Genomic DNA, 27,110 nt, shown 5'->3' with positions numbered 1-27,110 from the left:
GTGGACACAGGAGCCAGAGCCAGTCTGGCAAGCTGCGGGGGGAGGGGTGCGGGGGAGGGGCAGGGCCAAGAGGGGAGCACCGGGCACAGCTACGGACAACCGCTGAGGCAGCATCAAGGACGGAAGGTCCCTGGTGCAGAGTGACAATGGCCTGGGAGTGGACGCGGGGCCAGGGGGCCTGTGGGCACGAGGAACAGCTGCCCAGGCCGGTGGATCCCAGGGAAGAGTGAGCTCCCCCCACCAAAGCCACCCAGTCAAGATCCACAGAGGGTCCTGGTGGGTGATGCTCGGGCACCACTGAGGCTGAGAAGAGGCAGGAAGCAGAATGTCCCCACCCCAAGACGGCGAGAAGCGAGAGACAGGAGCAGAGCAGAGCTCAATGCCAGGCAGGGCAGAGCCTCACAGAGGAGGGGGGGACAGGCACAGGGACCAGATGCCCCGCCACACAGGGGCGCAGCAAGGCCACCCCAGGGCCCAGGGTGAACAGCGGGAAATTCTGGGCAAGAACTGTGAACTCTGGCTCCCAGAAAACCCAAGGGACTTGGTGTCCAGGGACCCCAACCCTCCGGGCCGGGCCAGAACACAGCGGGTCTCCATCAGACCCCAGAGCCCTCCCCAGACCACGCGTTCCCTGGTTTGTCGAGGAGGGCGGGAGGGGCTCACGGCCCGTCCCTGCTCCCGGGCCCGTGGCTGCTGACAGGCCCCTTGCTGGCCAGCTCGGGTCAGCGGGCCCAGAGGGCAGGGGGTGTGCAGAGACGGGGCAGATCAAGGTCAGAAGGATGAATCCCCAGCCGAGGGGTCTGGACTCAGTTCGGCCACGCAGCGTGAGCCCCTGCCATCCGCCATCCGCGAGCAAGGGTGAGAAGCTTCCCCGGGCGGCGCACGACTCGGGCACGGGCACGGCACTGAGGCGAGGACGCGGGGAGGGGCTGGGAGGCCGGCGCCCGCTTCCGGCCCGGGTCCTTGCCCTGTGGGGGCCTCCTGCTTGTATAAACCACTGACTGGCTCCCTCACTCATCACACTTACTGTGCGAGGTTCCTCAACTTGCACGATGCTGAGTTACTATGGAAGGCCTTCTCCTCTCCTCAAAACCAAAAAGGCAACTAACTTAACTTTTTCTTTTCCTTTTTAATGTTTGTTTGCTTATTTAGAGAGAGAGAAAGAGAGGAAGAGAGACAATCCCAAGCAGGCTCCGCACCGTCAGCACAGAGCCCAACGCGGGGCTGGAACGCACGAACCCGTGAGATCCTGAGCTGAGCGGAAATCGAGAGTCGGATGCTTAACTGACTGAGCCACCCGGGTGCCCCAGCATTTTCTTTTCGTATCAGTAGACTTCCAAACGTCCCGCCAAACTACGCCCACAGCACTAATCAGACTGAACAAACTCTCACGGCAGGTGCAATGCCAAACAACCTGGGTCCCTTATACTGTTCTCTCCGCAGCTGACGCTTCGGAAAATTTCCATCATAAAAAGTGAACAAAAAGCGAGGGAGGGAGGCACAGGCCGGCCCTGGCCCCGGGGACAGAGTCCCTGCCCCCCCCCCCCCCCACAGCCAGGCAGCCCCACACCAGCCTCTCTGCACCGGCACGCAGTAAGTGCTCAATAAACGCGACCCGGTTACCACGTGCCAGGCCTGACGCCAGGTCCCTCCAGGTGTGCTGTTTCGTTTACAGAAGAGGAAACTGAGGCCCGGAGAGGCCACGCGAGCATCGGGGCCGGGTCCACGCTTGCAGCTGGCTGACTCCCGGCCTGCACGGGGGCCTCTGCCCCTGAGGACCCCACAGCGGCAGCAGGGAGGCCTCCCGCGTGCACGCCTGCGCGGCAGCCTTGAGGAATCCCCGGGACGTCCGGGATCCTGCTTATTAAGCAGTCGAGGCGGCATCTGCATTAATGACATCAGTCAATATGAGTAAACACCCCTTCGTCGTTCTCTGGTAACACGGGCCAGCGTATCGGAAACGGGCTTCAAAGTGATATAATGTGCGAGGAAGTGAAAACCATCAATAAGATGCAAATTCTCCGAGGCCTCAGTGTAATTCATGACCCCTATCTCTCCCCTCGCTGTGCACAACACAGCATCGCTCACCGTCTCCAAGGCGGGAGAAGCCCAGTTTATGAATAAAGAAGTGCTTCCCAGAGCCATCGCCCGGAACGCGCTCCAGACGATCCGTCATCCGCTCCGAGTGAAGGACGATTAAAATGCATAATAAAGGCAGTGGCCATCTAACCAGGAGCGATTTGGGAGTTCGTCTCCTTGGGTGTCTGTTTCAGGGCTGCTCATCTCTTTGCAGAGAGGAAGGAAATGCGAAGACCCATTTTTCTGCATCCCGCAGGGAAGCCTGGCTGGGGTCTAACCTGGGGGCAAAGATCTGGGTGTGGGGTGGTGACCTGTCACCCAGTGGAACCAGATCCTCCTGTCCTCCTCTTCTCTGCCACTCGCCTCCTCTGTGTCTCTGGATCACATCTCCAGCCTCTCTGCAACCTTCCCCCTGCCCACCCTACTCGCCACCAGGTAATCTCCCCCTGGGCTCACAGCCCGGCCCCCGACTAAGCTCCAGACGGTGACCCCTGAAAATACTGAAATCAGGGGCGCCTGGGTGGCTCAGTCGGTTGAGCGTCAGGCTTTGGCTCAGGGCACGATCTCAGGGTTCGTGGGTTCGAGCCCCGTGTCGGGCTCTGTGCTGACAGCACAGAACTTGCTTGGGATGCTCTCTCTCTCTCTCTCTCTCTCTGCCCCTCTCCTGCCCACTCTGTCTCTCTCTCAAAAATAAATAAACCTAAAAAAAAATTAAAAAGAGCAATGACCCCCAACTTACTTCCCAGGGCCCCCGTCTCTTGATTCAATCTCCTGCACCCCTGGAAACCTCACCCTACCGTGCGGCAAACCCTTCCCAGGTAGGTTTCTGCTTGTCCTCCAGGCTGACATTGAAAATCTCTCTCAAACTCATCCCCTCTTCTCCACGCCACCGCCACAGCACAGGCTCAGCCCTCTGTCCTGGCTCCCGCTGGGTCCCCCTGCGGCTGCCATCAGCACCGTCCACACCGCGGCAAGAAGGGTTGCTCTAAACCACAAGCCCCACTCCTCCGCCTCAGGCTCCCCAGAGCCACCAGGACCAAGTGCGAACTCCTGAGCACACCCTGTGAGGCGCTGAGAACACGGTTCCCGCTAAGCAGCCACCTCTCAAAAGTACACAAAGATCTAATGGGAAGCGGTCTATATGCGATGGGCTTCATTTGTAAAGACTGGGACAGGTTGGGGCGCCTGGGTGGCTCAGTCGGTTAAGCAGCCAACTTTTGATTTCGGCTCGGGTCATGATCTCGCGGTTCATGAGTTCAAGCCCCCACGTCGGGCTCTGTGCTGACAGTGCAGAGCCTGCTTGGGATTCCCTCTCTCTCTCTCTCTCTCTCTCTCTGCCTCTCCCCTGCCCATGCAGGCTCTCTCTCAAAATAAATAAACTTAAAAAAAAAAAGAGAGAGACTGGGACAGGCTGAAGGGAAAAGCATGGAGAAGGCGTATCTACCAACGCCAATAAGGAGAAAGCTGGTGCGGCTGTCCCGGCTAGATTAACGTCAGACATGCTAGGCGAGGAGTCACCAACACGGGCGCACGGCCGTTGGTAAAGGAGGGCGTTTAGGAACACAAAGGTCAACAACACGTCAAGAAGACCTCGCAATCCGAAGTGTAGCTGCCCCTAAAAACAAAGCATCAAGACCCACGGAACAAGTGGACAGAGCCAAGGGCAGAAACGGACACGTTTCAATCGTGGGCGCTTTGAACACTCCTCAGTCGACAGCTGATGGAAGTAGAGAAGTTAGTAAGGATGCAGAAGGTCTGGACGCCGTCAATCAACAGGACCCCACTGAAATACACAGAACACGCTGCCGGATCCTGGGACACACATTCTTGCCAGGTGTATGAGGGACGTTCACCTAGACAGCTTTCAGGCTGCAGAACCTGTTGATACTCTTAAGGCTACTGAGACCCTCAAAAGGCTTAAAAAAAAAAAAAGAGTGGGTTGTTTTTATAGAGGTTGACCATACTAGAAACCTAAAAGGGGAGATTTAAAAATATTTATTCATTCATTTAAAATAACTCACTGCAGGGTCCCTGGGTGGCTCAGTCGGTTGGGTGTCTGACTCTCGATTTCAGCTCAGGTCACGATCCCAAGGTTGTAGGATCGAGCCCCACGTCAGGCTCCGTGCTGAGTGTGGAACCTGCTTAAGATACTCTCTGTCCCTCTGCCCCCTCCCCTGCTCATGCTCTCTCCCTAAAAAATAAAAAAAAATGAAATTTAAGAAATTAAAAAGTAAAAATAACCCACCGCATACTAATAATGTATGTTTTATTCTCAGGAAAAATAACTCTTTCCTGCCTTCCTTTGGTGGGTACCTGGTCTGTGCTCCCACACTGGGTCCGGTGTTGGGGGAGGGGTAGAGAGAGAGAGGGGGACACAGAATCCGAAGCAGGCTCCAGGCTCTGAGCTTCAGCACAGAGCCCGACGTGGGGCTCGAACCCACGAACCGTGAGATCATGACCCGAGCCGAAGTCGGACGCTCAACCGACTGAGCTGCCCAGGCGCCCCCCTGCTACCTGAACCTTAAAGTTTCTCCAGAAGGAACACTTGGGGCTTCGGACGGTTGACCACCTGTCCAACCCCCACCCTCTCCTCGTCTCTCCGAGCTGAGTGTGCACAAAGGAAGCCCATCTGTGCTTCCGGGGCCTCCAACTGTCGCAAACCATTCCTCTTTCCTTGACAAGATTCCAGCTGGGAGGGGACAGGAGCTAATGTTTACGGAGATCTTAGTGCAGCAGTGAGGTGTCAGGGTCCGTGCCTGCGATGGCTAACTCCACGTGTCACCTCGACTGGGCTAAGGGAGGCCCAGGCGGCTGGGAAGACGTTCTTTCTCGGCGTGTCTGTGAGGGTGTTTGCGCAGGAGAGTGGCATTTGAACAGAGTGAGGAAGGGCACCCTCTCCAGCGCGGGCGGGGGCCTCGACAGAACAAGGGGCACAGGGCGAATCTGCTCTGTGCTCAAGTCGGGAGATCCACTTTCTCCAGCCCGCGGACAGGGGCCCCCAGCGCTCTCGGATCTCCAGAGCTTGCTGGGAGTGCCGCTGCCGGCTCGCCGAAGGCAGACCCTGGGACCTCTCCGCCTCCACGGTCTCGAGAGAGCCAATCCCTACGATAAACCTCCTCTCTCACGTCTCTCCACGTATCAACCCACACGCTGCCCACGAGAGAAACACACCAAGCGGCCCCAATCCCGTCGCGGCTGGTCACAGCGATGCAACACGTTCCCCCAGCCCCGCCGCTGGCCGTAGGGGAGGCTTGTCTTCTCCGTCCGGACAGGTGTTTGTCCCCTTTGAGGAAGCAGCATAACACTGCCCTTGGTTAACAACGCCAAGGAGAGGGAGGCCACGGGGAGGCAGCCCGATGAACCCACCCCCCACCCCACGGGGCCCACGGGAACGCTGGCACCTGTCGGGAATCCTGGGACCACCCAGCTGCAACCCACCTGCCACCTGCAGGATACCGTGTCTGGCCACGTCGTAGAAGGGGTGATTCACGCTGAGCGCGGGGTCCTGGCCAGGTGTGGGCACCACCAAGGGCTTGCTCGCTATGCTCAGGGCGGCCGCCTTCTCTTCGTCCCTCTGCAGCTCTGTGGCAGACAATGAGGATTACAGGGAGTCAGCTGGCCTCTTGGGAAAGATGGGCAACAAGGGAGCCTCCTGGCGTCTCTTCGTAGGACAGTCACCATGCCTCAAGAGTGCACCCACTGTGCATCTGCTCACTGTATACCTACTGTGCGCCCATCTCTGTTGTGCACCCACTATGCGCCTGCTCAGTGTGCACCCTCCCCTCCTGTGCACCCACTGTGCGCCTGCTCAGTGTGCACCCTCCCCTCCTGTGCACCCACTGTGCGTCTGCTCAGTGCGCACCCACCTCTCCTGTGGACCCACTATGCGTCTGCTCAGTGTGCACCCACCATGCCCCATCTCTGCTTTGCGCCCACTATGCACCCACACCTCCTGTGCACCCACTGTGCGTCTGCTCAGTGTGCACCCTCCCCTCCTGTGCACCCACTGTGCGTCTGCTCAGTGCACACCCTCCCCTCCTGTGCACCCACTGTGCGTCTGCTCAGTGCGCACCCTCCCCTCCTGTGCACCCACTGTGCGTCTGCTCAGTGGGCACCCACCTCTCCTGTGCACCCACTGTGCGTCTGCTCAGTGGGCACCCACCATGCCCCATCTCTGCTTTGCGCCCACTATGCACCCACCCCTCCTGTGCACCCACTATGCGCCTGCTCAGTGTGCACCCTCCCCTCCTGTGCACCCACTGTGCGCCTGCTCAGTGTGCACCCTCCCCTCCTGTGCACCCACTGTGCGCCTACTCAGTGCGCACCCTCCCCTCCTGTGCACCCACTGTGCGTCTGCTCAGTGGGCACAACCACGGAGGGATAAAATGAGACCTGGGGGCGAATACTGTCCTCCACGCTGACAGGAGTGGAAACTGAGGCTCAGAGACAGGGAATGAGTTGCCCCAGGTCACAATGCTCATTGGCAGTGGGGTGTGGATTTGCACTTGATTTCCCAAGTCCAAATTCCAACCCAGGCCCTCCTGGGAAATGTGGATCCAGGCAGCCGGCAGGAAACCGTGGCTGGGTTGAGGGCCGAAGGGGGTCACTGTGCCTCGAAGTAGGAGGGAGTGCTGTCCCCGGTTTAATTTTAGTAGGTGAGGTTCCTTCATATAAAACAAATCAAGACAGAGCTCTCTCCAACGGGAAACAGAATGGGGCCTTCAAATTTCAGGTGAGAGCAGACTGTGGTCCCCAGATGTACTGGGTGGAAGAGCGTGGCTCCAAGATTCACGTCTGCCTCGAAGCTCACAGTGTGACCTTACGCGGAAACAGTGCCTGTAGAGATGAAATTAGTTCAGACGAGGTCACACTGGCTCAGGGTGGGCCCTAAACCCGATGCCTGGGGTCCTGCTAAGAGAAGAGACACGGAGGGAAGCATGCTGACATGCGGGCCGTGTACGATGTTAAAGCGAGTCGTAGGCAACAGTGCGCCCCAGAGAACTGGAAACGGGAACCCTAACAAATACAAGTGCACGCCGTGGTCACAGCAGCACCCTTCACAACAGCCAGAAAGTGGCCCCGGCCACGTGTCCGTCCGCGGATGAGTGGACACGATGTGGGCTGCCCATGCAATGGAGTACTATTTGGCCGCAAGAGGAACGTGGTACTGACCCGCGCCACGATACAGACAGCCCTGAAAATATTACGCTACGTTAAAGAAGCCAGGCCACAGGATGCGGGATTCCATTTACACGAAGTGCCCAGGACGGATAAATCCACGGAGTCAGAAAGCAGACTGATGCCTGCCCGGGGCTGAGGGAAGGAGTGACTGCCTGATGGGGTGTGGGGTTTCCTTTTGGGGCGAAGCAAATGTTCTAACAGGTGGATACACTACACGTTATGAATGGGCTAAATACTTCACGATGGCTCATTTTATGCCATGTTAATTTCACCTCCGTAAAAAACCGAAAACAACGGTTCAGCACACGGGGGCCCGGCCACAAGGAAACGTGAGGAGGCAGAACAAACCGGACCGTCTTAAGGAAGGCAGCGGACGGAGGAAACAAGGATGCTCTTCCCGCATCCCTAACCACACATCGGGCTGACATCGGGCTCACTGTCCTGCCACCGTATGGACCCAAGCGAGAGATGCTTTACTGTGCCGCACGCCTTAAAGCAGCAAGGGGACCAAACCGGAAGGCGTAATTACTTGCGGGCTCCCGGGAGCCCGAATCAAGCAGCACAGGCAGACGCAGCCAAGGCTCCCCCCAGCATCGGGCGTGATGCACTGATGCTGCATCGCAGGACGGAAAGTCATTTCTTTCAGGGCCACGGGCCTTTGGCGGATCCTCGGGAGCCACTCCGGGTTATTGCGAACCTTGAGGACAGATGTGCACTAGAGGGAGACGAACGGGGTAGCCTGGCCCCAGTGCGCGTAGCAGGAACAGCCTCTCGCGGAAACACGTGCACACGTGATGTTAACCAAACCGCCAAGGGGTGGGTCTATGCAGAGGCCCTCCCCGCAGCTTGGCCCCTGTCACGGGGTGCCCTCAGCCGTGTGTTCCAGTCTCCCCGGGCCTCAGTTTGCTTGTCTGTAAGATGGGGATGTGGACGCTGGCACGTTGGCGGGTAGCCTCAAGCAGTGAATGAGGATGTTATCCCATCTGAGCCTCATAACAACCCAGGAAGGTGGCTCCATCTCGGAGGGGCTCACCTGAATTTGCACAAAAGAGCCCTGGAAAGATTAAAAAGTCACTACCTGGGGCTAACGGGGGTGGGGAAGGGGTAAGACCCCAGATGAGGGAGAAGGACAACCTCACCAAGCCCTTCTTACAGGGCTAGACTTTTCCAGCCACGTAAGTGTATTAGTATCTGTTTAAAGCAAACATCCGCCAACAGCCTCCTCGCGGGACGAGGCTGGAAGAACACGCTTTTACCTATTTCGGCCAGCTCCTCCAGGTCCGGCTGGGACATGTTCTGCTGCTCTCCAGGCTGGCCCAGCACACGGCCCCGATGCCACCTCTCAGGGGTCCGGGCACGGGGTCCTTCCGACACCCTGAGGGAGAAGCACACGGAACCCGGGGACATTGAACACACACGTGCACACGAGGGCTCAAGGAATGAAGGAAACACCCTTCAAGCAAGGGCCTGGTTTGCTTTTCCCTCCTGAACATAAAAAAAGCACCCACTTCTGATTCTCCAAGACCCCGTGTCAAGACGATGTTTCCACCTCTGTTCCCCTGCCCAGTCCACCCTCCACACGGGAGGAGGTCCACTTCCACAAACAGCTCTCGCAGCCAAGGGAGCCTGAGCCCTGGAAGGTGGCGCCGACCCCATGTGTGGGCCCCTTCCTCAGGACTGGTGCCCCTGGACGGAGCTCCTGTCCCCAGGTGGCCCGTGTCCCAGGAGAGCGGGGCAGGGGGGCAGTGGGGGTGGGGCACACTCAGAACGCGAACAGCCCTTTCACGGCCGAATCATTTCAAGACCCCCATCATCTCTGCCCAGAGAGATTCATGGTCACTCCCGCACCCGTTTTATGGAGGGGAAAACTGAGGCCATCAAAGATCTATTAGAACGGCTCGTGCCTCTACAGCTAGGAGTTACCAAACGTGGTTGTTCTGTGCCCAGGATAACGCTTCGGTACCTGTGCAAATCTTTACAAGAATCCCTGTTAGTAGCCAAATGATGGCATATGATTTATCCATGAAAAGGAACGCAGAACTGACACATGCTACCACGTGGATGAACCCTGAGAGCACTGTGTTATGTGAAAGAAGCCAGGCACAAGAGATGAGCCCATTTATACGAAACGTCCACAAGAGGCAAGTCCATAGACAGAAAGTGGTCGCTGGCTGCTGGGGGAGGTGGGGGGTTAGACAGCAGCCAAACAGTGCGGGTTCTTTCCGAGGTGAAGAGACGTCCTCAAGTTGGCTGGGGGGACAGTTTCACATGATGTGTGGGTACAGTAAAAAACACTGGACTATGTAGGCTTTGTGGGGGTCAGGCGCATGTCATGTGAACTATATCTCAATAAAGGTGTTTGAAAAAATTAACAAAGCTGGGTCAAAGCAGCACACACAGTTTGGCCCGATTTTTTAACAGCATAAGAAAATGGACATTGTTACAATGCTGTGTCCTGGGAGCTTTAGGATTAGGACTGATAAATCCATTCGGTTTTCCACGTTTGTCCCTTTTTCATTTTTGCAAAAGCCTGTACTGCCCTTAGCATGAGATACAGTGATCTGAACTAAGACAATGTATGGCTAACAATATAAATAATGTTTTATGAACATAAAAAACTTAAGGCCTTGCTGCCTTCTACTTGTTCAAAACTCCCTTGGGGAGCCTGGGTGGCCCAGTCGGCTGAGCGCCCGACTTCGGCTCAGGTCACAATCTCTCAGTTCGTGGGTTTGGGCCCCACGTCGGGCTCTGGGCTGACAGCTCAGAGCCTGGAGCCTGCTCCCGATTCTGTGTCTCCCTCTCTCTCTGCCCCTCCCCTGCTCCTGCTCTGTCTCTCTCTGTCTCAAAAATTAAAAAAACAATTTTTTTTTAATTAAAAAAACAAAACAGAATAAAACTCCCCGTTGGCTAAGTGCTGTCTTTCATCTCTCCACTTTACAGACGGTAACACTGACGCAGAGCAGAGGTCAGGGAGTCACCCGCCCGGTGCAGAGCCCGTGAAGAGGCGGCAGGGCGGGACCCCAGGGATCTTACCCACAACAGTGGCCGGAGGCGAGTCCGGGAGGGCCCCGGGCAAGGGCAGACACGGCCCTTCTCCAGGGGGGTCGCTGAGAGCCGGCCCACGGTGGCCTCCCCCGCTGGCTCTCGGGGGAGAAGTCGGCGTCTGTGCTCGTCCACGAGCACGACAGCTGCCGAGGTTTAAACATTAGGATCTAATCTAGAATGAAAACGACACGTGTGTGCCCGGGACGCGGCCATTCCGCCCGCGGACACACGCGCACAGCAGGTGTCATCTGTGCACGGGAGCAGGACGGCGTGAGCAGCGCCAGCGAAAGAGCCCCAGACGGGAGACGACCCGAGGACCCGCGGACGGCAGAGGGGAGCGGCCACCGTCGCGCTCCGCAGCCGCGCGGCCCCGCCGAGCACGGGGTCGGGCGCCAGAGGGGCCCCGCTCTTCAGAAGCTCGAAGCAGGCGAAGCGAGCCCGCGGTGACCAGGCCCGGGAGGGGCCCCCGGGCCGGCCACGCTCCGTCTCTGGGTGCCGTTACGTGCGCGTTCACGCTGCGAGAGTTCGGTGAACCCGGTGGGTCAGGTCCGCCAAGCGGTCGGGGGCCGGGGGCGCCCAGGGACTGGAGAGGCTGCGTGCGGTTCCCTGGAGGGAGGCGGCGGGAGGGCGGGCCGGGGGCGGCAGAGCCCGGGAGAGCAACCGGGTCCTGGGCAGGGCGGCCGAGCCCCTCACTCGGAGGGGAACAGACTCGGGCCCTCGGAGGCGCTCCGGCCCAGAGAGGGACCCACACAGGAAGAGGTCGGCGTGGAGAAGGGAGCCGACCTCGCCGGAAACGTGGGGACGCGGACAGAGGTCACGCACGGGCGGGGGAGGCCGCGATCACCAAGAACGCCAGGGCACAGCCTCCCCGGCCCCCGCTGCCTACGCCGCGTGCACGACAGGACGATGCTGGGGACACACGCTATGCAGTGTCCAGGCCTGCAGTCACATGGGCGGGGGGTTCCTGGCTGGACAGGGCGGACAGTTGTCCTCTTGGCCACCGGCATCCCCCCCCCCCCATCCCCGCCGGTAATCACCCGCTTTCCCCCCACACACGCACACGTGCACGTACGTCCACATGTGCAGAGTCCGTGTGCACATCGTATGCACACACAGCCTATGCAATGTTGAAGGAAGCTCCGCTTTGGGCACCGAGGACAGAACCAGGGGTCTTTGCCTGGCCAGTCACGGCACCAAATTCCCTGAGCCGCAGAGATGGGCTCAGGAGTGACCACATGCCCCCTGCTGTTCCAACCAGAGTGAACTCTGAGACTTCTATCGAAGCTACTGAGAATGCTTTCTTAGTTTATTTATTTATTGAGAGAGAGAGAGAGAGAGAGAGAGAGAGAGAGGGCACACAGTGGGGGACAGGCAGAGAGCGAGGGAGAGAGAGAATCCCAAGCAGGCTCCCAGCTCAGAGCCCAGCGTGTGGCTCGAACTCACGAACCGTGAGATCATGACCTGAGCTAAAATCGAGAGTCGGAGGCTTAACAAAGACTGAGCTTCCCCGGGCACCCCTGAAAAGAGATACTTCTTAAATGTGTCCTGCTGTGCCCAAACCTGGAGGACATGGGCTTGGAATGACCAAAGGTCACCACCTGGAACTTGAAAAAATGAAGCCAAAGGCAGAAGACACAGCAAGATAGAGAAACAGTCCCTAAAACACTATGCGCCCAGATCCAGCTGCACCTGAATGCAAAGATCCCATAAATCCTCTCTTCTGCGTAAGCCGGTTTGGGTTACAGACAACCTGTCACTTCTCTCTTTTTTTTTTTTTTTTAACTTTTTGATGTTTATTCATTTTTGGGGGGTGGGGAGAGAATGAGTGGGGTAGGGGGAGAGAGAGAGACAGAGACTCCGTAACGAACGGCACGAGTTTCTGGATCATGCACGTTGTGTGTTCTCTTCTTACAAGTTTCCGCACTCTGGACAATTCTGGCCAAGAAACAGCTGTAGGGGCGGCTGCTTGCCTCAGTCGGTTCAGCGTCCAACTCTTGATTTCGGCTCGGGTCACGATCCCACATTTGTGGGATGGAACCCCCCCCCCCCCCCCCCCGTCGGACTCTATGCTGAGCATGCAGAACCTGCTTGGGATTCTCTTCCCCTCCCCCCTCTGCCCCTCACTCACTCTCTCTCTCTCTCTGCCCCCCCTGCCCTCCCCTGGCTCTCTCTCTCATAATAAATAAATAAACAAACACTTAAAAACTGTAGATGGGAGTTAGGAGGCTGGAATGCTGCCCTTGCCCGGCCCCCTCATGCTGACAAAGGCCACTGTCCCCATTTACCAGAGAACAAAACTGAGGCCAAGGGGCTGTGCACACAGGCCCCAGTCAGCCCCGGGGTGCCTCCACTTGCTCCGGGCTCCTCACACCACCTCCCTGGCGCACGCGTGCCTAGGCTCTCCGCATTTCCCGCTTCTGGGAGCCACGACACTGCCCGAGCTCACAGGCCAGTCTCGACCGGCCTCCTCCCTCGCCTCCTGGTGCGCCCCTGCCTCCACCTGCCCTGAGGCCCCGGCCGGCCTCCTCGCCTCCTCTCCTCGGACGGCTATGTGGCCTCGCCAAGGGTTTTGCCCTCTCTGGGCCGAGACACGGCAAAAGCTCTGCGCTGCCCGCCTCACTGACTTGCTGCTGAAGCCAGTTGGTGGGAGACCCCGGCAGGGGGAGGGAGGGAGGGAGAGGGCAGAGGCGCCCGGAGAGAGGCCTCAGGAAGAGGGACAGGGGAGGCCTCGGGGTCACATGCCTGCGCACACAGACAAAGGCACCCTGGCCGTGCCCTCTGGGCCATCACCTCGGGCAGGCCCCTCCCTGTGGCACAATTCCAGACCAGTCCCCGGAGACCCGCATTTCACACCAGTGACCTGACCCGCCGGCTCGCTGCCCTCGCCTCCCTGGGCTGGCACGCCCTGCATTTTCCTGAGGTCACCTGACCCTGGAGGCCACGGCTTCTGAGGGCAGGGAAGGTAGATGGGGTGACGGCCGGGGCCGGGGTGCACACGGGGGGTCGGGCTTGCTCCCTGGCAGGAATGGGGTGCACAGAGCACCAGGCAGGGGAGGCCCCGCACCGCCCGACCCGGACCCCAAGGCCCACTCTGTGCGCGTCAGGAACGCCAGGCCCTCTTCCCAGTCCAGCTCTCCCCAAGCCGGAGGCGGCTGGCTGGGGACCTGGGAGGACAGGAGGGGGACACCGGGCCTGGCTGAGAGGCCCTGCTGCTGGCAGAGAAACTGAGAAAAGAAACTCAATCGCCTGCACCCTCACTCTGGGCGCGGCCACGGCAGCTGGTCTGCGAGGAGCGGTGGCCAGGAAGCCTGGTGAGACGAGAGCTCTCCTCAGGTCAGTCATCTGTCCCTGGGCCACCCAACCAGGCTGGCGGCCGGGCACAGGGACGCCAAGGGCCGTTGCTGCCTGGGGCGGGGGAAAACCCAGCCTTGTGGGGGGGACGCACCGCCACCCTGTCATTCCACTTTTCCCTTACAACAGGCAAGAGAGGCTCCCTGATGTCTGATGACGGAAGGGGGCCACCCTGTCCCCACCCCCAGAGTCCCACCCACCCCTTTCGTGGGCTAGCCTGGGATGATAAGCCCGTTACAAGCCAGACAAACAGCGTGAAAGCAATCTTCTGGAGGCACCTCTTGAGGGACCCACCCGACCCAGGGGAGGAGAATCCTTCTGGAACATTCCTGCTTCAAAGCCTCACAGGGGGCGCCAACCACCAGGGGGAACGGCCAGAGTGGGCCCAGGCCTCTTCCTCCTCCACTGCCCGTGGGGAAAGGCCTCCCTGCGACGAAGCACATCTGGAAGTCCTGGCGAGGCAGAGTCGGGAGTTCAAAGCTCCCAAAGGCAAGAAGGCTTTGTGTTTCCTCCAGAGTCTGCTTCGGTTAAAGTTCCTTTTTTCCCTTACAGGCTCAAGACCTTTACCCCGATCCCCTATCTCAAAATGCACAGGCAGCTGTATTTGTCTTAAAGTCTGTACGCCCAGATGGTGGGCTCGTCACACATAATCGGTGCCTTGTGGCAACAGCTAGTCTGGGGGAGGGGGAGCCCTGTGAGCTGCCCGCCCCCCCCCCCCCGACCGTAATCCTATACTGGAAAAGAAACCCAGGCTCTCCCCACCATCCCAGGGTGCTCCGCGGGCTTGCACCACAGGCCTCCCCCAACCCTCCACACCCCTCCGCTGCAGGCCGTCGGTGGGACCCCACCCCACACAGGATGGGAGTGCGGCCAGGGCAGGGGAAGGAAGCCCTCAGTGCTGCTGCTCAGGAGCCCAGGGGTTCCTCGGGAAGGCCGCCAGGCACAGGTGGCCTGTCTTTCCAGGTCCAGGAGCCCAAATGCTGCCGACTGGCTGGCTGGGCATCCAGGGGGGCAGAGGGCTCTGGCACCAGGGTGAGTCTGGTCCCATTGGCCTTGTGATGGTTGATTTTATGTGTCAACTTGTCTGGCCAATGGTGCCCAGTTGTTGGTCACACACTAGCTCAGATGCTGCCTTGGAGGTATTTGTAGATGTCGTTAACGTTTACAATCAGCTGACCCTGCATAAAACAGATAATGCACCATAATGGGGGGTGGGCCTCGTCTAATCAGGTGAAGACCTTAAGCGCAAACAGGTTTTTTTCAGAGAACAACTTCCGCCTCAAGACTACAACATAAAGGAGTGCCTGGGTGGTTCAGGTGGTTAAGCGTCTGACTCTTGATTTCAGCTCAGCTCGTGATCTCGGGGTTCGTGAATTGAAGCCCCGCGTCGGGCTCTGTGCTGACAGTGGGAGCCTGGACCCTGCTTCGGATTCTGTGTCTCCCTCCCTCTCTGCCCCTGCCCCACGCTCTCGCTCTCTCTCTCAAAAATAAACACAAAAAAATAAACTTTAAAGAATCACAAAACAGTGACACAAGGAAGGACCACAGTGAACATACTGTGCCATCAACTCTCACTGTACAGCAAGAAAACTGAGGCCCAGAGAGGGTGAGGGACTTGCCCACAGTCACACAGCAAGTCAGTGGAGAGCTGGATCTTAAAACCAGGACTCCTGACTCCAGCCTAGAACCAGAATGACTCCACATATGGCGGGAAATCGTCAACCAAACTTTTTTAAATGCAAAGAGGAAAGGAACCACTGGCACGTTCCATCACCCCGCCCCAACCACAGTTAATTCAGTCTCGTTGTTGCTTCCAGGAAGTTCAAGGTGTTGCTCTGTGTCGGGCCAGGATTCAACTAGGAATGCTCGGCTGGTGTCTGCAACGGGACCCCCCCCCCCCCACCATCAAGTGTCTTGAACTGTTATTTGAATCTCACGCTACAAACGGACCCCCTGGCATTTACGACCAGTCCTCGCAGGTGCCTCCTCGTAGCCGTGTGAGCAAACCTGTGCCTTGATGGAAAACTACACCTTGTCTAGAACAGAGAACACCCTTTGGGGTTGACTCCACCCCTGGGAGCTAGTTTATAACTGCACACTGCTGTCGGCTGAGAGCAACACGAATAATTCTCGCCTACAGACGTGCAAATTCCATCCTGTCTGGTGGACTTCTCTCCCTTCCCCGCCCTCCTCCCCCCAGATGCCCCAAATCGCCTCCATTTTCATTTCGATCCTCCCGATCTGTAAGTGCCTCTGTACTTCAGATCCTTTCGACCAGTGACAGCGTGTGCCTGGTTCCCTCATAAGCTAAATAAAATCTTTAACCGTGTTCATTTTTCCGTCAGTAGGACAGTCAGGGTTTTCTGCCTTTTTTGAAAATTATCGTTTAATGGGACTTTGCTCTGGGCGCCTGGAGTCTTGCAAGGAAGGGACGCTGAATGAAGGAAAGGCATTTCTATCCCTGCCTTACTAACAAGAAAACAGGGGCATAGAGGATGAGGCCCCACTGCCCAGGGTTTAAGTCCAGCTTGGACTCCACCCTCGCCCCTCACCCTGGGCCTCCTCCTCCTCTCTCTCTCCCCTGGCTATGGCCACAGAAACCCAGCGCATCTGAGGCTTTCCCAAACCCCATGCTGCTCCCACCTACCCCAGGGCCTTGACACAGACTCTTCCCTGAGCCTTTTAAGTTCTTTCCGCCCCCGTGAGGTTTGCTCCAAACAACAAATATGTTATTCCAACACCGCTTCTCTGATTCTCTGACATGAACTGGGGTCCTACAATGCAACCCTGTTCTGACACAAACTACCGGGAGTCAGCACAGACCCCACTGGTGAATGGCTCAGTCCCACAGTGACTGTCCCCATTTCGGACACCAGTCCCGAGTCCCAGGTTCCCAGGCTGTTGCACTTCTGTCTGACTTGGCTACAAGTTCGGGGGTTCCCACAACCCCCATTCAGGTTCAGCAACTCAGTAGAGCAATTCACAAACTCAGGAAACTGCTTCACTTATGGTCACAGGCTCACGGAACGGGATACGACTCAGGACCAGGCAAACAGGAGCCGCACAGGGCGAGCGCTGGAGAGGGGGGGGGCGCACGGAGCCTCCCGCCCACCCTGGGTGCGCCACCCTCCCAGCACATCAATGTGCTCCCCAACCTGGAAGCTTCTCGGTTTCAGAGCTTGTACCCATTACCCGTTGCGGGAGACGGGCATGGCTGAATCATGGCCGTGGGGGATGGCCCCTCCCTGGAAGTTGAGGGGTGGGGCTGAAAGTTCTAACCCTCTAATCAGGATGGGGGGGTGGGGGGTGGGGGGAGATACTCTGGCCACCAGCCCCATCCCCATGCTATCAGAGGGCCCAGCCGGAGTCGCCTCATTAGCATGAACTCAGGTAAGGTCAAAAGGGATCCTTTATGAATAAGACAAGACACTGCCCTCAGGAGGGTCTCCAGGGTTCTCAGGAGCCCCCCCGACAGGAAATGGGACAGAGACCAAATACATGGATATTACACTGCTCGGCCTGTTTATCCTTTATCCTCGGACCGTGTCAGAGGACTCCCCCTCTGCAGACTCCCCCACAGGGTTAGTGTCCCTCACCCCGTCCGTAAACCTGCACCGGCTGCAAACGTGTGCCCATTTCTGTGGCCCTTAGGTTAATGTTACCACGGGCCGCCCTCACCAGAGCAGTTTCAGGAGGGCCGAGCTGCTGTGTGGACTTGTTAAAACGGGATCCCGAGAACCCAGCTCCGTGCAGACACTACAAATGGGCCCTTTCTCCTCGGCGGTGACTTTGGGGCACAAGCCCGTCACCCTCCACCCGAGCCCACCCACCTCAACTCCCGCCAAGCTGAGCTGTGAGCCCGGGCTCCCGGAGGAGCCCCCGCCGGGATGGGGGTGCTGGGGCAGCCGGGGCGGGGGTGCTGCGCCGGCTGGAGACGCTGGACCAGAGCAGGCACGTGGCAACCTGGATCCCATGCGAAAGAGATTTCAAACCACCGAACTCATCTGTTTATAATTCACAGCAAAACGGTTTGTTGCTATAAAAATATATTTGCACATTTCACAAATAGACCCTCCCAGCAATTATCTTAAGGCGGTAGCTACAACTTAACACCTACCAACCCCGGGCAAATTAGCACCACGCTGAATTCGAGTGGTGTGGTCCTGTGCGGGGCGCACAGAGGAAGGGCTCGGGGAGGAGGGGGCTTGTGTCTCAGAAAAGGGGTTCTGCTAAAGGGCTCGGGGAGGAGCGGAGGGCCCCTAACCCCGTATTTCACAGGCCCCAAGGCCCAGGGAGAAAGGGGCTGGCACACCCAAGGGGGTAGGAGCCCTCGCTCGTGGCTGGGAGGGGGTCACCGCTGAGTTGGGATTCCGGGCTCTCTAAGGGTACCAAAGGCATGAACTCAGACCCCCCCACACTACCCACTCTGCCTCCCAGACAGCACTGGGTCCCTGCCACCAGCAGGAAGGCCTGTGCCGACCATTTGTGCAGGTAGCCGGGCCAGAGGTCACTACAGCCTGTGCAGGGTGCCCAGGTGAGACACCAGCAGCAGCAGAATCCAAAGAAGCTGGGACCGGCTGCACGACCTTGCCAGAAGCCTGCCCACAAGCCCCAGCGAAGTCTGGTGCTCTGGAAGGGCCAAGGGACCGCTGGGGCCACCCACCCCTCCCATGCCTCTCGTCGCCAACGTCAAGACTCGGCTGCTCCCCCAGCCTCTGGACAGACGAGGCTGCTCCCTCCCCAGCATTCCTGTCGCCCTGCCTGGGGTTACCCACGTGCTCACTCAGGCTCACTCGGGCGTATGCCATCACCTGCAGGACCCTGTGGGGTGGCCTGATTACCTCAGGGTAATCCTGTCTCCCTTCTCAAAGGTTTGTGGGGGAAACCAAGCCTGAGCCAGTCGGCACATGGCAGTTTCTCTGGTCTCAGGGGTGGGTTTGTTCACGCCCATGAGGCACCGGGAAGATTTCCAGATGCTTCTGAGAAAGATCTCAAGAGAGGAGCGCTGGAGAAGTCTCTCTCCAAAGAGCCAGAAGAGGCCTGGAATGGCTGCAGCCAACTCACTTCCCACTGAAGATCCAGAGGCCCATATAAAAAAGGCAGAGAACTGCCAAACCTTGAGCCAGCCATACCTGATCTCCACGCTACTGCCATACCATTTCAGCTACATGGGCCAATAAATCCCCCCGCCTTGACTTTTTGGGCCCGTTGAGAATTGGGCTTTCTCTTCATCAACAGCGTCCTGATGCTTTGGTTGCCTGCCCACCCCAGGCTGGGAGAGGGGCTTCCTCTGGGCTCTGGCAGCCCCCAGCTCCATCACAGCCCTCATCAGACTGCACCATACGTCCTGTCCTTGACCCATCACCACGTGTTCACCGACAGCCAGGGCCGTGGGTGGCTCACCCCAGCCCAGGGGGAGGGACGCAGCAGGAGCTGGGAGTATCTGTTGAACAAGAGAACACACAAACGGCACACCACAGAGTCCAGCATTCAAGGCCTCCTTGGCCTGGTCTTACCAACAACCCAAGATCACTCCCACTACCCACCTCACTCACTCCATTCTCCGCCATCCAGGTTGCTCTGTCCCTGGAGACACAGTGGGGTCTCTGTCATAATCTCCACCATACAACTCAGACCTTCAGGGTGAGGGAACCATGGGCCCTCACCTCTCCTAAGGGGTGTTCAGTCCCATGCTCCCCACCCTCAAACCCCCCAGACCTCCCCCCGAGTGCTGCACTTGAATACCCCGACTGCCCAATCCACACCTCTCCTGACACCCTCTGAGCACCACCTGCCTGCAGTTCTTGGAAGAACATTCAAACTCCTGCAAAGCACCTGAAAGACTGGCTCTTCGCCCTGGGCCCGCCACCCTCTCAAGCCACCTCTGCACCGACCCCACTTGCGTTGCTCCGGCCACAGAGGCCTCAAGTGTCTCCGAGGCTGCTCCTCAAACACATCAAGCTGTGCCTGCCTCCGGGCCTTTACACATGCTGTCTCAGCTACCCGGAACACACGGCCCCTGCAGGGAATAAGCGATCCATAAGTGGTTCGCCATGATCACCACCGGCTCAAGTGCAATTTAATAATTCAATCTGGGGGCGCCTGGTTAGCTCATGCTCATAGAGCATGCGACTCTTGATCTCAGGGTTATCAGTTCAAACCCCAAGCTGGGTGGAGAGATTACTTAAAAATAAAACCTTTTTTAAAAACTTCTTTAAAATAATCATAATAGGGGCGCCTGGGTGGCTCAGTCGGTGAAGTGTCCGACTTCAGCTCAGGTCATGATCTCACGATTCATGAGTTCGAGCCCCGCGTCGGGCTCTGTGCTGACGGCTCGGAGCCTGGCGCCTGCTTCCGATTCTTTGTCTCCTCTCTCTCCCCTGCTCACACATTGTCTCTCTCTCAAAAATAAATAAAGATTAAAAATTTTTAAATAAAATAAAATAAAATAATCATAATAGTAATTCAATCTGAATTCAAAGCTACCTGCTGCTCCTTGGAAACTAAAGTAGGATCCACGGGGCCCCACTAAACCCACTCTCCACCTTCAGATAACCTCTTTATTAAAGACGCGACTACTGTTTGCCAGGTCAAATAAAGACTTACCCTCACTGTGGCCGGAGAAAAAAGTCCCCGGGTCCGAGGGGAAGGTCAGCCCACCCTACCTCCCAGGGCCAGGGACCTGGTTCTGATCCCCCTGGGCCCCCATCCAGGGGCCCCTCCGTACGGGTGGCCGCCAGTCCCTGCTCCAGCCGCCGTGAGCAGCAGGGACAGTCACAGGGAGGGACGTGTTCCAGCCGGGCTCATCCCTCCTCGTGGTGGCGTGCCACCTCAGCGGGGCCACTCAGCTCCCCTAGGCTCCCACTTCCTGATCCGTGCAGTGGGCACAACACCTCAACGAGCCTCAAATGAAAGATGTCACGCTGAAGGGTCAGTGCCTTCAGAGCCACACGCATCGTAATGGTCACTGTGGATGCGGCAGCGAAGCACAGAACACGCGGAAAGAGGGGGGGTCAGGTGCCTCCCAAGTCAGATTAACCGGCCAAAATGCATGGACCTTATCAGGATCCTGATTTAAAAAACAACAACAACAACAAAAAAAGATATTTGAGGCAAAGGGAATCCACATACTAACTGGCCATCGGATATTATGGAATTATGCTAATTGGTCTATTTTTTCTTTTAGGATTTAAAAAAAAAATTTTTTTTACATTGATTTATTTTTGAGAAACAGAGTGAGACAAAGCGTGAGCGGGGGAGGGGCAGAGGAATCTGAAGCAGGCTCCAGGCTCTGAGCCATCAGCACAGAGCCCAATGCGGGGCTAGAACCCACGAACCGTGAGATCGTGACCTGAGCTGAAGTCAGACGCTCAACCGACTGAGCCACCCAGGCGCCCCTAGGATTTTATTTTTAAGTCATCTCTACACCCAGCGTGGGGGTCGAACTCACAACCCTGAGATCAAGAGTCGCACGCTCCACGACTGAGCCAGCCGGGCGTCCCTGTGTTAGTTGTTTTAAGTGCAACACCAGTTCTGTGGTCGTGTTGAAAAAGGGGACTCATACTGGAATATTTACGGAGTCTGAGGTCTGGGGACTGCTTTACAATAACACACGAGTAAGAAAGGGAGACAGGAGGTGAGTAGGTGGGGGGGGGAGTGGGTTGGAGGTCCCAGGTGGGGGAGCCTAGGCCAGGCTTGGCTGCAGCATGGCCGTGGTTGACGCTTGGATCCTGCTTACTTCTGAATACCTGACGTTCTCCATAAATAAGAAAACATAAATGAATAAAGAACGCAAGGTGTTATAACAGCACAGAACCAAAGATGGTGACCTGGGAGTTACGGGAGCCTCAGAAGCAACAGGAACTTAGCAGAGAACAAGGTCTAAAGAAGAAGCAATTTCCAGGGGCGCCTGGGTGGCTCAGGCGGTTAAGCGTCCGACTTCGGCTCAGGTCACGATCTCACCGTTTGTGGGTTCGAGCCCCTCGTCGGGCTCTGTGCCCACAGCTCAGAGCCTGGAGCCTGCTTCGGATTCCCTCTCTCTGCCCCTCCCCCGCTCACTCTCGGTCTCTCAAAAATGAATAAACGTTAAAAAAAAAAAAAAAAGGACACAATTTCTAGAAGCCCCACCCACACCCGCTGGTTCAAAATCCTCCCCGGCTTCAACCACCAAAGCTCTCCCGGAGATAACAAACGTGCCAGTCCAGACAGCCTACCTCCCGCCCGCGTTTTCTTGGCTGGTTTTAATTTGACCCTGAGTGGGGGAAGGGAGGGGACAGCTCCCCTGGAGTTTCTGGACTCCTGACCTGCCAAACCAGTTCCTTCTGATGGACAGTCACCGGGCTAACTCACGGCTCCGCTCTGTCCAGCGTCACTGAAGAAAGAACCGCTCCGCCCCTCGGCCAAGGGCAGGAACGGGTTCCACACAAGCTCGCCCTTCCTGCTTTCCCGAGCTCAGTGGGCAGAAGGGATACTGACACTTACAAAGGTGCACACCTTGTTCGGAGGCGCTTTGCACAAATTAACCACCCCGATGACCCCACGAGTAGGTAATAACACTGTCTGCATTTTGCAGATGGCACACCAGGGCACAGGGTGGCTACGGCTCTGGTTGGCAGCTGCAGGCCACATGGCCGGGGGTCAGGGAGGTGGAGGAGTCAGGCTGAGCACCCGACCCCCACTGAGTGCCCACGTACTCCCGCTGAGCCGCAGGGCAGCCTGCTGACGCAGCCCGTTTGAGAGGTCAGCAAACGGTGACCATGACCCAGCCGGGTCTCCGGCCTTCCAGGGACCCAGAAACTTGGACTGCACCCGGGGCCTCCGCGTGAGGTCGCTGGGGCAGGACTCAGGAGCGGTACGTCACTTGCAAGAGCCCCACACCGGGCATCCTCCAGGCCGTCCCCACCCAGTACCGGGCCCGGAAGGGCTCCCCTCAAATGTGCCCCAGGAGGCCTGGGGAGCCTCTGGATACGCCTGGCGCGTGTTCTCTGAGCATCCGTTTTCACTTAAGGATTGAGGGAAAAGTTTAACGATGTATCTGAAAAACTGAACACGTCATTCTTACATCGCCATGCCGATTTCCTCGAGATCGGAAGGGCAGTCACCGGCCGACTCTGACTGTCCCCACCACGAAGGCAGACCTCAGTGCCCTGGAAGGAGCCACAGCACAGCGGGCATCAAAGCTGGCTCTCCACTCACTCACTGGCCCTGCGACCTCAGAAAGGCACCCGAGCCTCCTTGCCTCAGTTTCCCCATCCCTGAAAGAGGGTTAGAATCAAGGAAGGGGATGGGTTCTTGGGTGTGGGGAAAGACAAGCACCCCGGGGGACATCCGGGTGGCCTGAGCTCTTACTGTCCCCTCTTTAACGGAAGCCACCGTCTCTGGTGTGCCCACAACTGACTTGGCCTGGAACCAGCTGGTCCACAGGATGTCTGACCGAGTAAGCGTCCAGACCTCAAAACATCTCGCTGAGGTCACCTTCCAAGGACTCCAGTGATGTTTTCCAAGTAAATTCCTGATGGCTCCACCTAAGGTACCCCACAGGCGTTTCCACCCCAGCTTACAGGTGAATTATCCCCCACCCTCTGGGTGACCTCAACATGCATACCTTCCTGCCCAACTCCCATCCATCTTCCAGTTCAATGGCTGCCTCCTCCAGGATGCCCTCCCTGACCTCCCACTAGCCACTGGCCTCCCTCTGGGTCCCCTGTGGGCAGGGACTGTGGAGATAGATGGCTGTCCACACGGAGTAGCTGGGCTCGGGCCAGTACCCTGGGTCCCTGTCCGCCCCTGCCCCCCCCCCCCCCCCGCAGCGTTGGATTAAAGGAGGAACTCACACACAAGGTCCCCAAAGTGCCAACAGAAACCACCCAAAGGAGGTTTACTGTTGAGTCTTAATTTAAACTTTGAGTTTTTACCTGGACAAACGTCAACACTGCCTTTCACAGACACGCTGGAGCACAGCACAGTGCTCTCTGGAACCCGCCCAGTCTCTGACGCGAACAAAACCTCAAAGTCTGTGGCGGCCAGACAGCCAAGGCCATGTGCCCACACCACCAAACTAGGACTCACAGGAAGCCCTGCCCTGTGCCCCGCTTCCTGAGGATTCCGCGGGGCCTTCTCCGGGGACCTTAGCCACCACCCTTCACACACCTCCCGAGGCAGCGGGGCCCCCAAGCCAGTGCCGCTGTCAGTGACCCCGGGAATTCTCAGGCCGGCCGATGCCAGGGGCTGAGAACAGTGAAAGCAGCCAAGACCTCTCCCCTAACCGGTTCCGGAGGCTGACCGGCCGGGGATCTGTTTCTGGCCCACTAATTCTGGCTTCTATCCTCCCTGCTGACCCAGCCAGCAGCCCAGCCAGCGGCCTGGAGTCTGAATAAGCCTAGCGCCTGCTCTGCCTCTGTTTTCCCATCTGGGAAGTGGAAAGATGCCCCCCACCTCCCTGGTTCGGTGTGGGGGGGGGGCTGATGTGCCTGAAGCGCCACCCTGCGTCATGGGAGAACCCGAATTAGGGAAGGAAAAAGGGGGGCGGCAAGTGTGAACTGAGACAGCCTACCCAGACGGAAACACAAAAGTGGGGGAGACCTGGGGAGGGAGGGTGCGGGAGCAAGGAGGAAGAGACAGAGGAAGAGGGAGAGGAGGAGGAAGGCGGGGAGCAGGGAGGAAGGGGTGCCGGGCAAGGAGAGGGAGGAAGAGCGGGGAGCAGAGAGGGAGGGGTGCAGGGCTAGAAGGCGAGGGGGTGCAGGAGGAGGAAGAGGGAGGGAAGGAGGGGGGCCGGGAAGGAGGGGTGCGGGGCGGGGAGGGGGAGGAGAGGCGGGGAGGGAGGGGTGCAGGGCGAGGAGGGGGAGGAGTGGCGAGGAGGGAGGAGAGGCGGGGAGGGAGGGGTGCAGGGTGGGGGGGGAAGAGCGCGCTCCAAGAAAACCAGGGGTGGGGGGGGTGGGGGGGGGGGCGGTGAGGGGCAGGGACGCCCGCCGGCCAGGGCGGGGCGGCTGGGTTGGCCCGGGTCACGTGTGGCCGCGCCCACCTGAGCTCCCACCCCGTCCGGCCGCCGCCTCACACCCTCAGGGCCCGCGTGGCGTCCCCACGCGAGGCACAGGCGGACTCCCTCCCGCGGACACGGGGCCTTACCTGCCTACGGCCCGGCCGGCGCCTCACCTGGGCTCCGCCGTGCGGCCCACTCACCTGGCCCCGCCCCGGAAGCGGCCCCCACGCCGGGCCCGCCCCTCGCCCCGCCCCTGGCCGCGCGCCGCCGCCGCCGCATTCCTGGGGCGCGGGCTCCCGGGGGAGGGGGTGGGGGGGTCAGCCGGGTCTCCGCGGGGTCGGGAGGGGCGGGGCGGGAGGGGGCTGGACAGGTGGCCCCGCCTCGGGGGGCGGCGCCGCGAGCTCCAAGCCCCTGTAGCCTAGCACGCGGGGCGCCCCCCGGGTCTTGCCTGGGTCAAGCCCCTCGGGCACCCACCCTGGGGCAGGCACTTTCCTCGCTGATCCGCTTCTCCGCTTCAGGGATGTGCACGGTGAGGTGCGGGGCGGGGAGGTTTACGAGGAGCTCAGAGGAAACGTTCCACAAAATCTCCCAAAGCGTCTTCTGGGCCCGGGCTGCCTTCCGGGGACTGCGGCGGGGACCCCACGCTGGGCTCAGAACTCCACGGAGACAGCGGCTGGGCAATCCCAGAGACGGCCCTGACCCAAGCTGAGGAGCCCGGAGGACTCCCTGGAGGAGGCAGTGTGACCAAGACTTGGGGCTCCCAAAGGGTCATTCAGGGCCAAGTGCTGCCTTTCCTCCCATGGGAGCAGTTACTGTCCCTGCCCTGAAGCAGGGGTCATAGAATCAGGAAGGCCCAGGCTGGGACCCAGAGACGCCCGGAGGTGCCCAGGGCCCCAGGCGAGAGGATGCCTGGTCCTCCAGCGTCACTGCATTCTGATTCCGGGAGCACTTCCTTTCCAGCTGCACCACAAAGTCTCCCCTCTGCCCCCTGCCCCATCTCCCTGATTTCTGAAGGTCCACGCCCCCGGGGGCCGAATCTTCACCCCCTTTTCACCTACGTTCCCTCTGATCTCATCCAGCCTCCTGCTTTCCACGTGGTCCATACCCTGATGGTCCCTAACCCATATCTCCTGACCAGAGTCCCCTCTCTCACTGCCCACCTGACATCTGCATGTGGAGACCTGAGCGGCTCAAGTCCTCTCCTGGGCTTCCTAGCTCACTCCCCACCGGCGCTGTCCAAACCCTTGGGGTCATCCTTGGCTCCCCTCCAGCTCCCACATCCCATACGTGCTCCCCCGGCAAGCCCCGAGAGCTCCGACTTCAAACTTTATGATGGTGCTGCCACCTCTGTCCCCCACACCGTCCCAAATAGATCAGGCCACCAGCACCTGCCACGTGGCTCAGGGCAGCAGCCTCTCCCCGCTGTGCCCTGGCCCCTTTGATCTGCCCCAACACAGCATCCACAGGACCCTTTCCTGAGACCCTGCCTTGCCCCAACTCCCGTGCCCCCCTCCCTCTCTTCTGGGGAAAGGAGGAGTGGGGAGGGACAGGCCACCTTGCACGGACGGTGGCCCAGCTGCTGGTGGCTCTGGGCTCACGTGTGACGGGCTCTGCTGTGTCCAATAGCCATTATACAGCAACCAAGGTAATCAGTCAGGCGTACTGATCTCTCCCCACCTCTAGGGGGGTGATCTGGTTGCAGAGGCCAGTCCGCAATAATACCGCCCCTCTTAACGGCGATGGTTAAGGTTCTGGAAGTCAGTCAACGCAGCCCTTCTTCATGCCATGGTGAGCAGTGAAGGCCAGTCCAGCAGGATAGTTGGGGGAAAAGAAATCCTGCTTTCTCCTGTTCTCTCCCCCAGCCCGGATGAGGAAGTTTGGTGCACTAGAGACACGGGGCTGGCCACAAAGAGATAGAGGCAAAGAGATCTACACAGAGACGGCAAGGAACTGGGTCCTTGGTGACAGTGCAGAGCTCCTGGATCAAACCTGCCCTGAAGCCCGGTCCGCCTCTGGACTTGCTAGTTAGATGCACCAAGAAATTCTCTCATGGTCAAAACTAGTTTGCGTTTTCTGTTTCTTACAACCCAAAGCATCTTCTGATAACATACCCTTATACAGTTTAACCAAGTTGTAGAGTTTGTTTCCTGACAACCCTGGCAAACAAACACACACACACAAACAAGAACAGGGAAGGCCTCTGACTGGCTGAGTCTGAGACCCATAACCTTTCCAGGAGTGGGAAAGGAGTTAGACCAAGCCCTGATCCTCCCCAAAGTCGAGACAGCGGGCTTCCTGCCAGTTTTGCTAACGATGACCATGAAATAAGCGAATGTGGACCAGTGTAGACAGGACCAGTGCCCGGCACTAAATGTTGGTTGTTTCCGTCCGTGGCAGGCCAGGGCCATGAGGCTGTTTGCTCTCTGCCTGCCTCAGAGTTGGCACCAGCTTCAACGTGAGTGAAGAAATAACCTCT

The 27,110-nt window shown here is 58.5% G+C and overlaps 1 protein-coding gene across 3 annotated transcripts in view; it reads right to left on the bottom strand.

The window, feature by feature from the left end:
- Nucleotides 1-24,859, bottom strand: part of ARHGAP8 (Rho GTPase activating protein 8) — a 65,077-nt gene extending 40,218 nt beyond the window's left edge. The window contains exons 1-4 of one of the 3 annotated variants that reach the window (XM_047865913.1): nt 24,781-24,811; nt 19,551-19,675; nt 8,517-8,635; nt 5,518-5,661 (exon numbers count right to left, since the gene is read on the bottom strand). In XM_047865913.1, the coding sequence (XP_047721869.1) occupies nt 5,518-5,661; nt 8,517-8,553 (181 nt within the window). In that variant the 5' untranslated portion in view covers nt 8,554-8,635; nt 19,551-19,675; nt 24,781-24,811. Of the gene's footprint in view, nt 1-5,517; nt 5,662-8,516; nt 8,636-10,293; nt 10,516-19,550; nt 19,676-24,780 lie in introns of those variants that run through there. The other 2 variants (XM_047865912.1, XM_047865911.1) reach the window with 2 other exon arrangements.
- Between the last annotated feature and the right edge of the window lie 2,251 nt (nt 24,860-27,110).

This window comes from Prionailurus viverrinus, chromosome B4 (genome assembly GCF_022837055.1).
Source record: "Prionailurus viverrinus isolate Anna chromosome B4, UM_Priviv_1.0, whole genome shotgun sequence".
NCBI lineage: Eukaryota > Metazoa > Chordata > Mammalia > Carnivora > Felidae > Prionailurus > Prionailurus viverrinus.
Note: the sequence above shows the minus strand (reverse complement) of the source record. Positions and strands in the feature narration are given on the sequence as shown.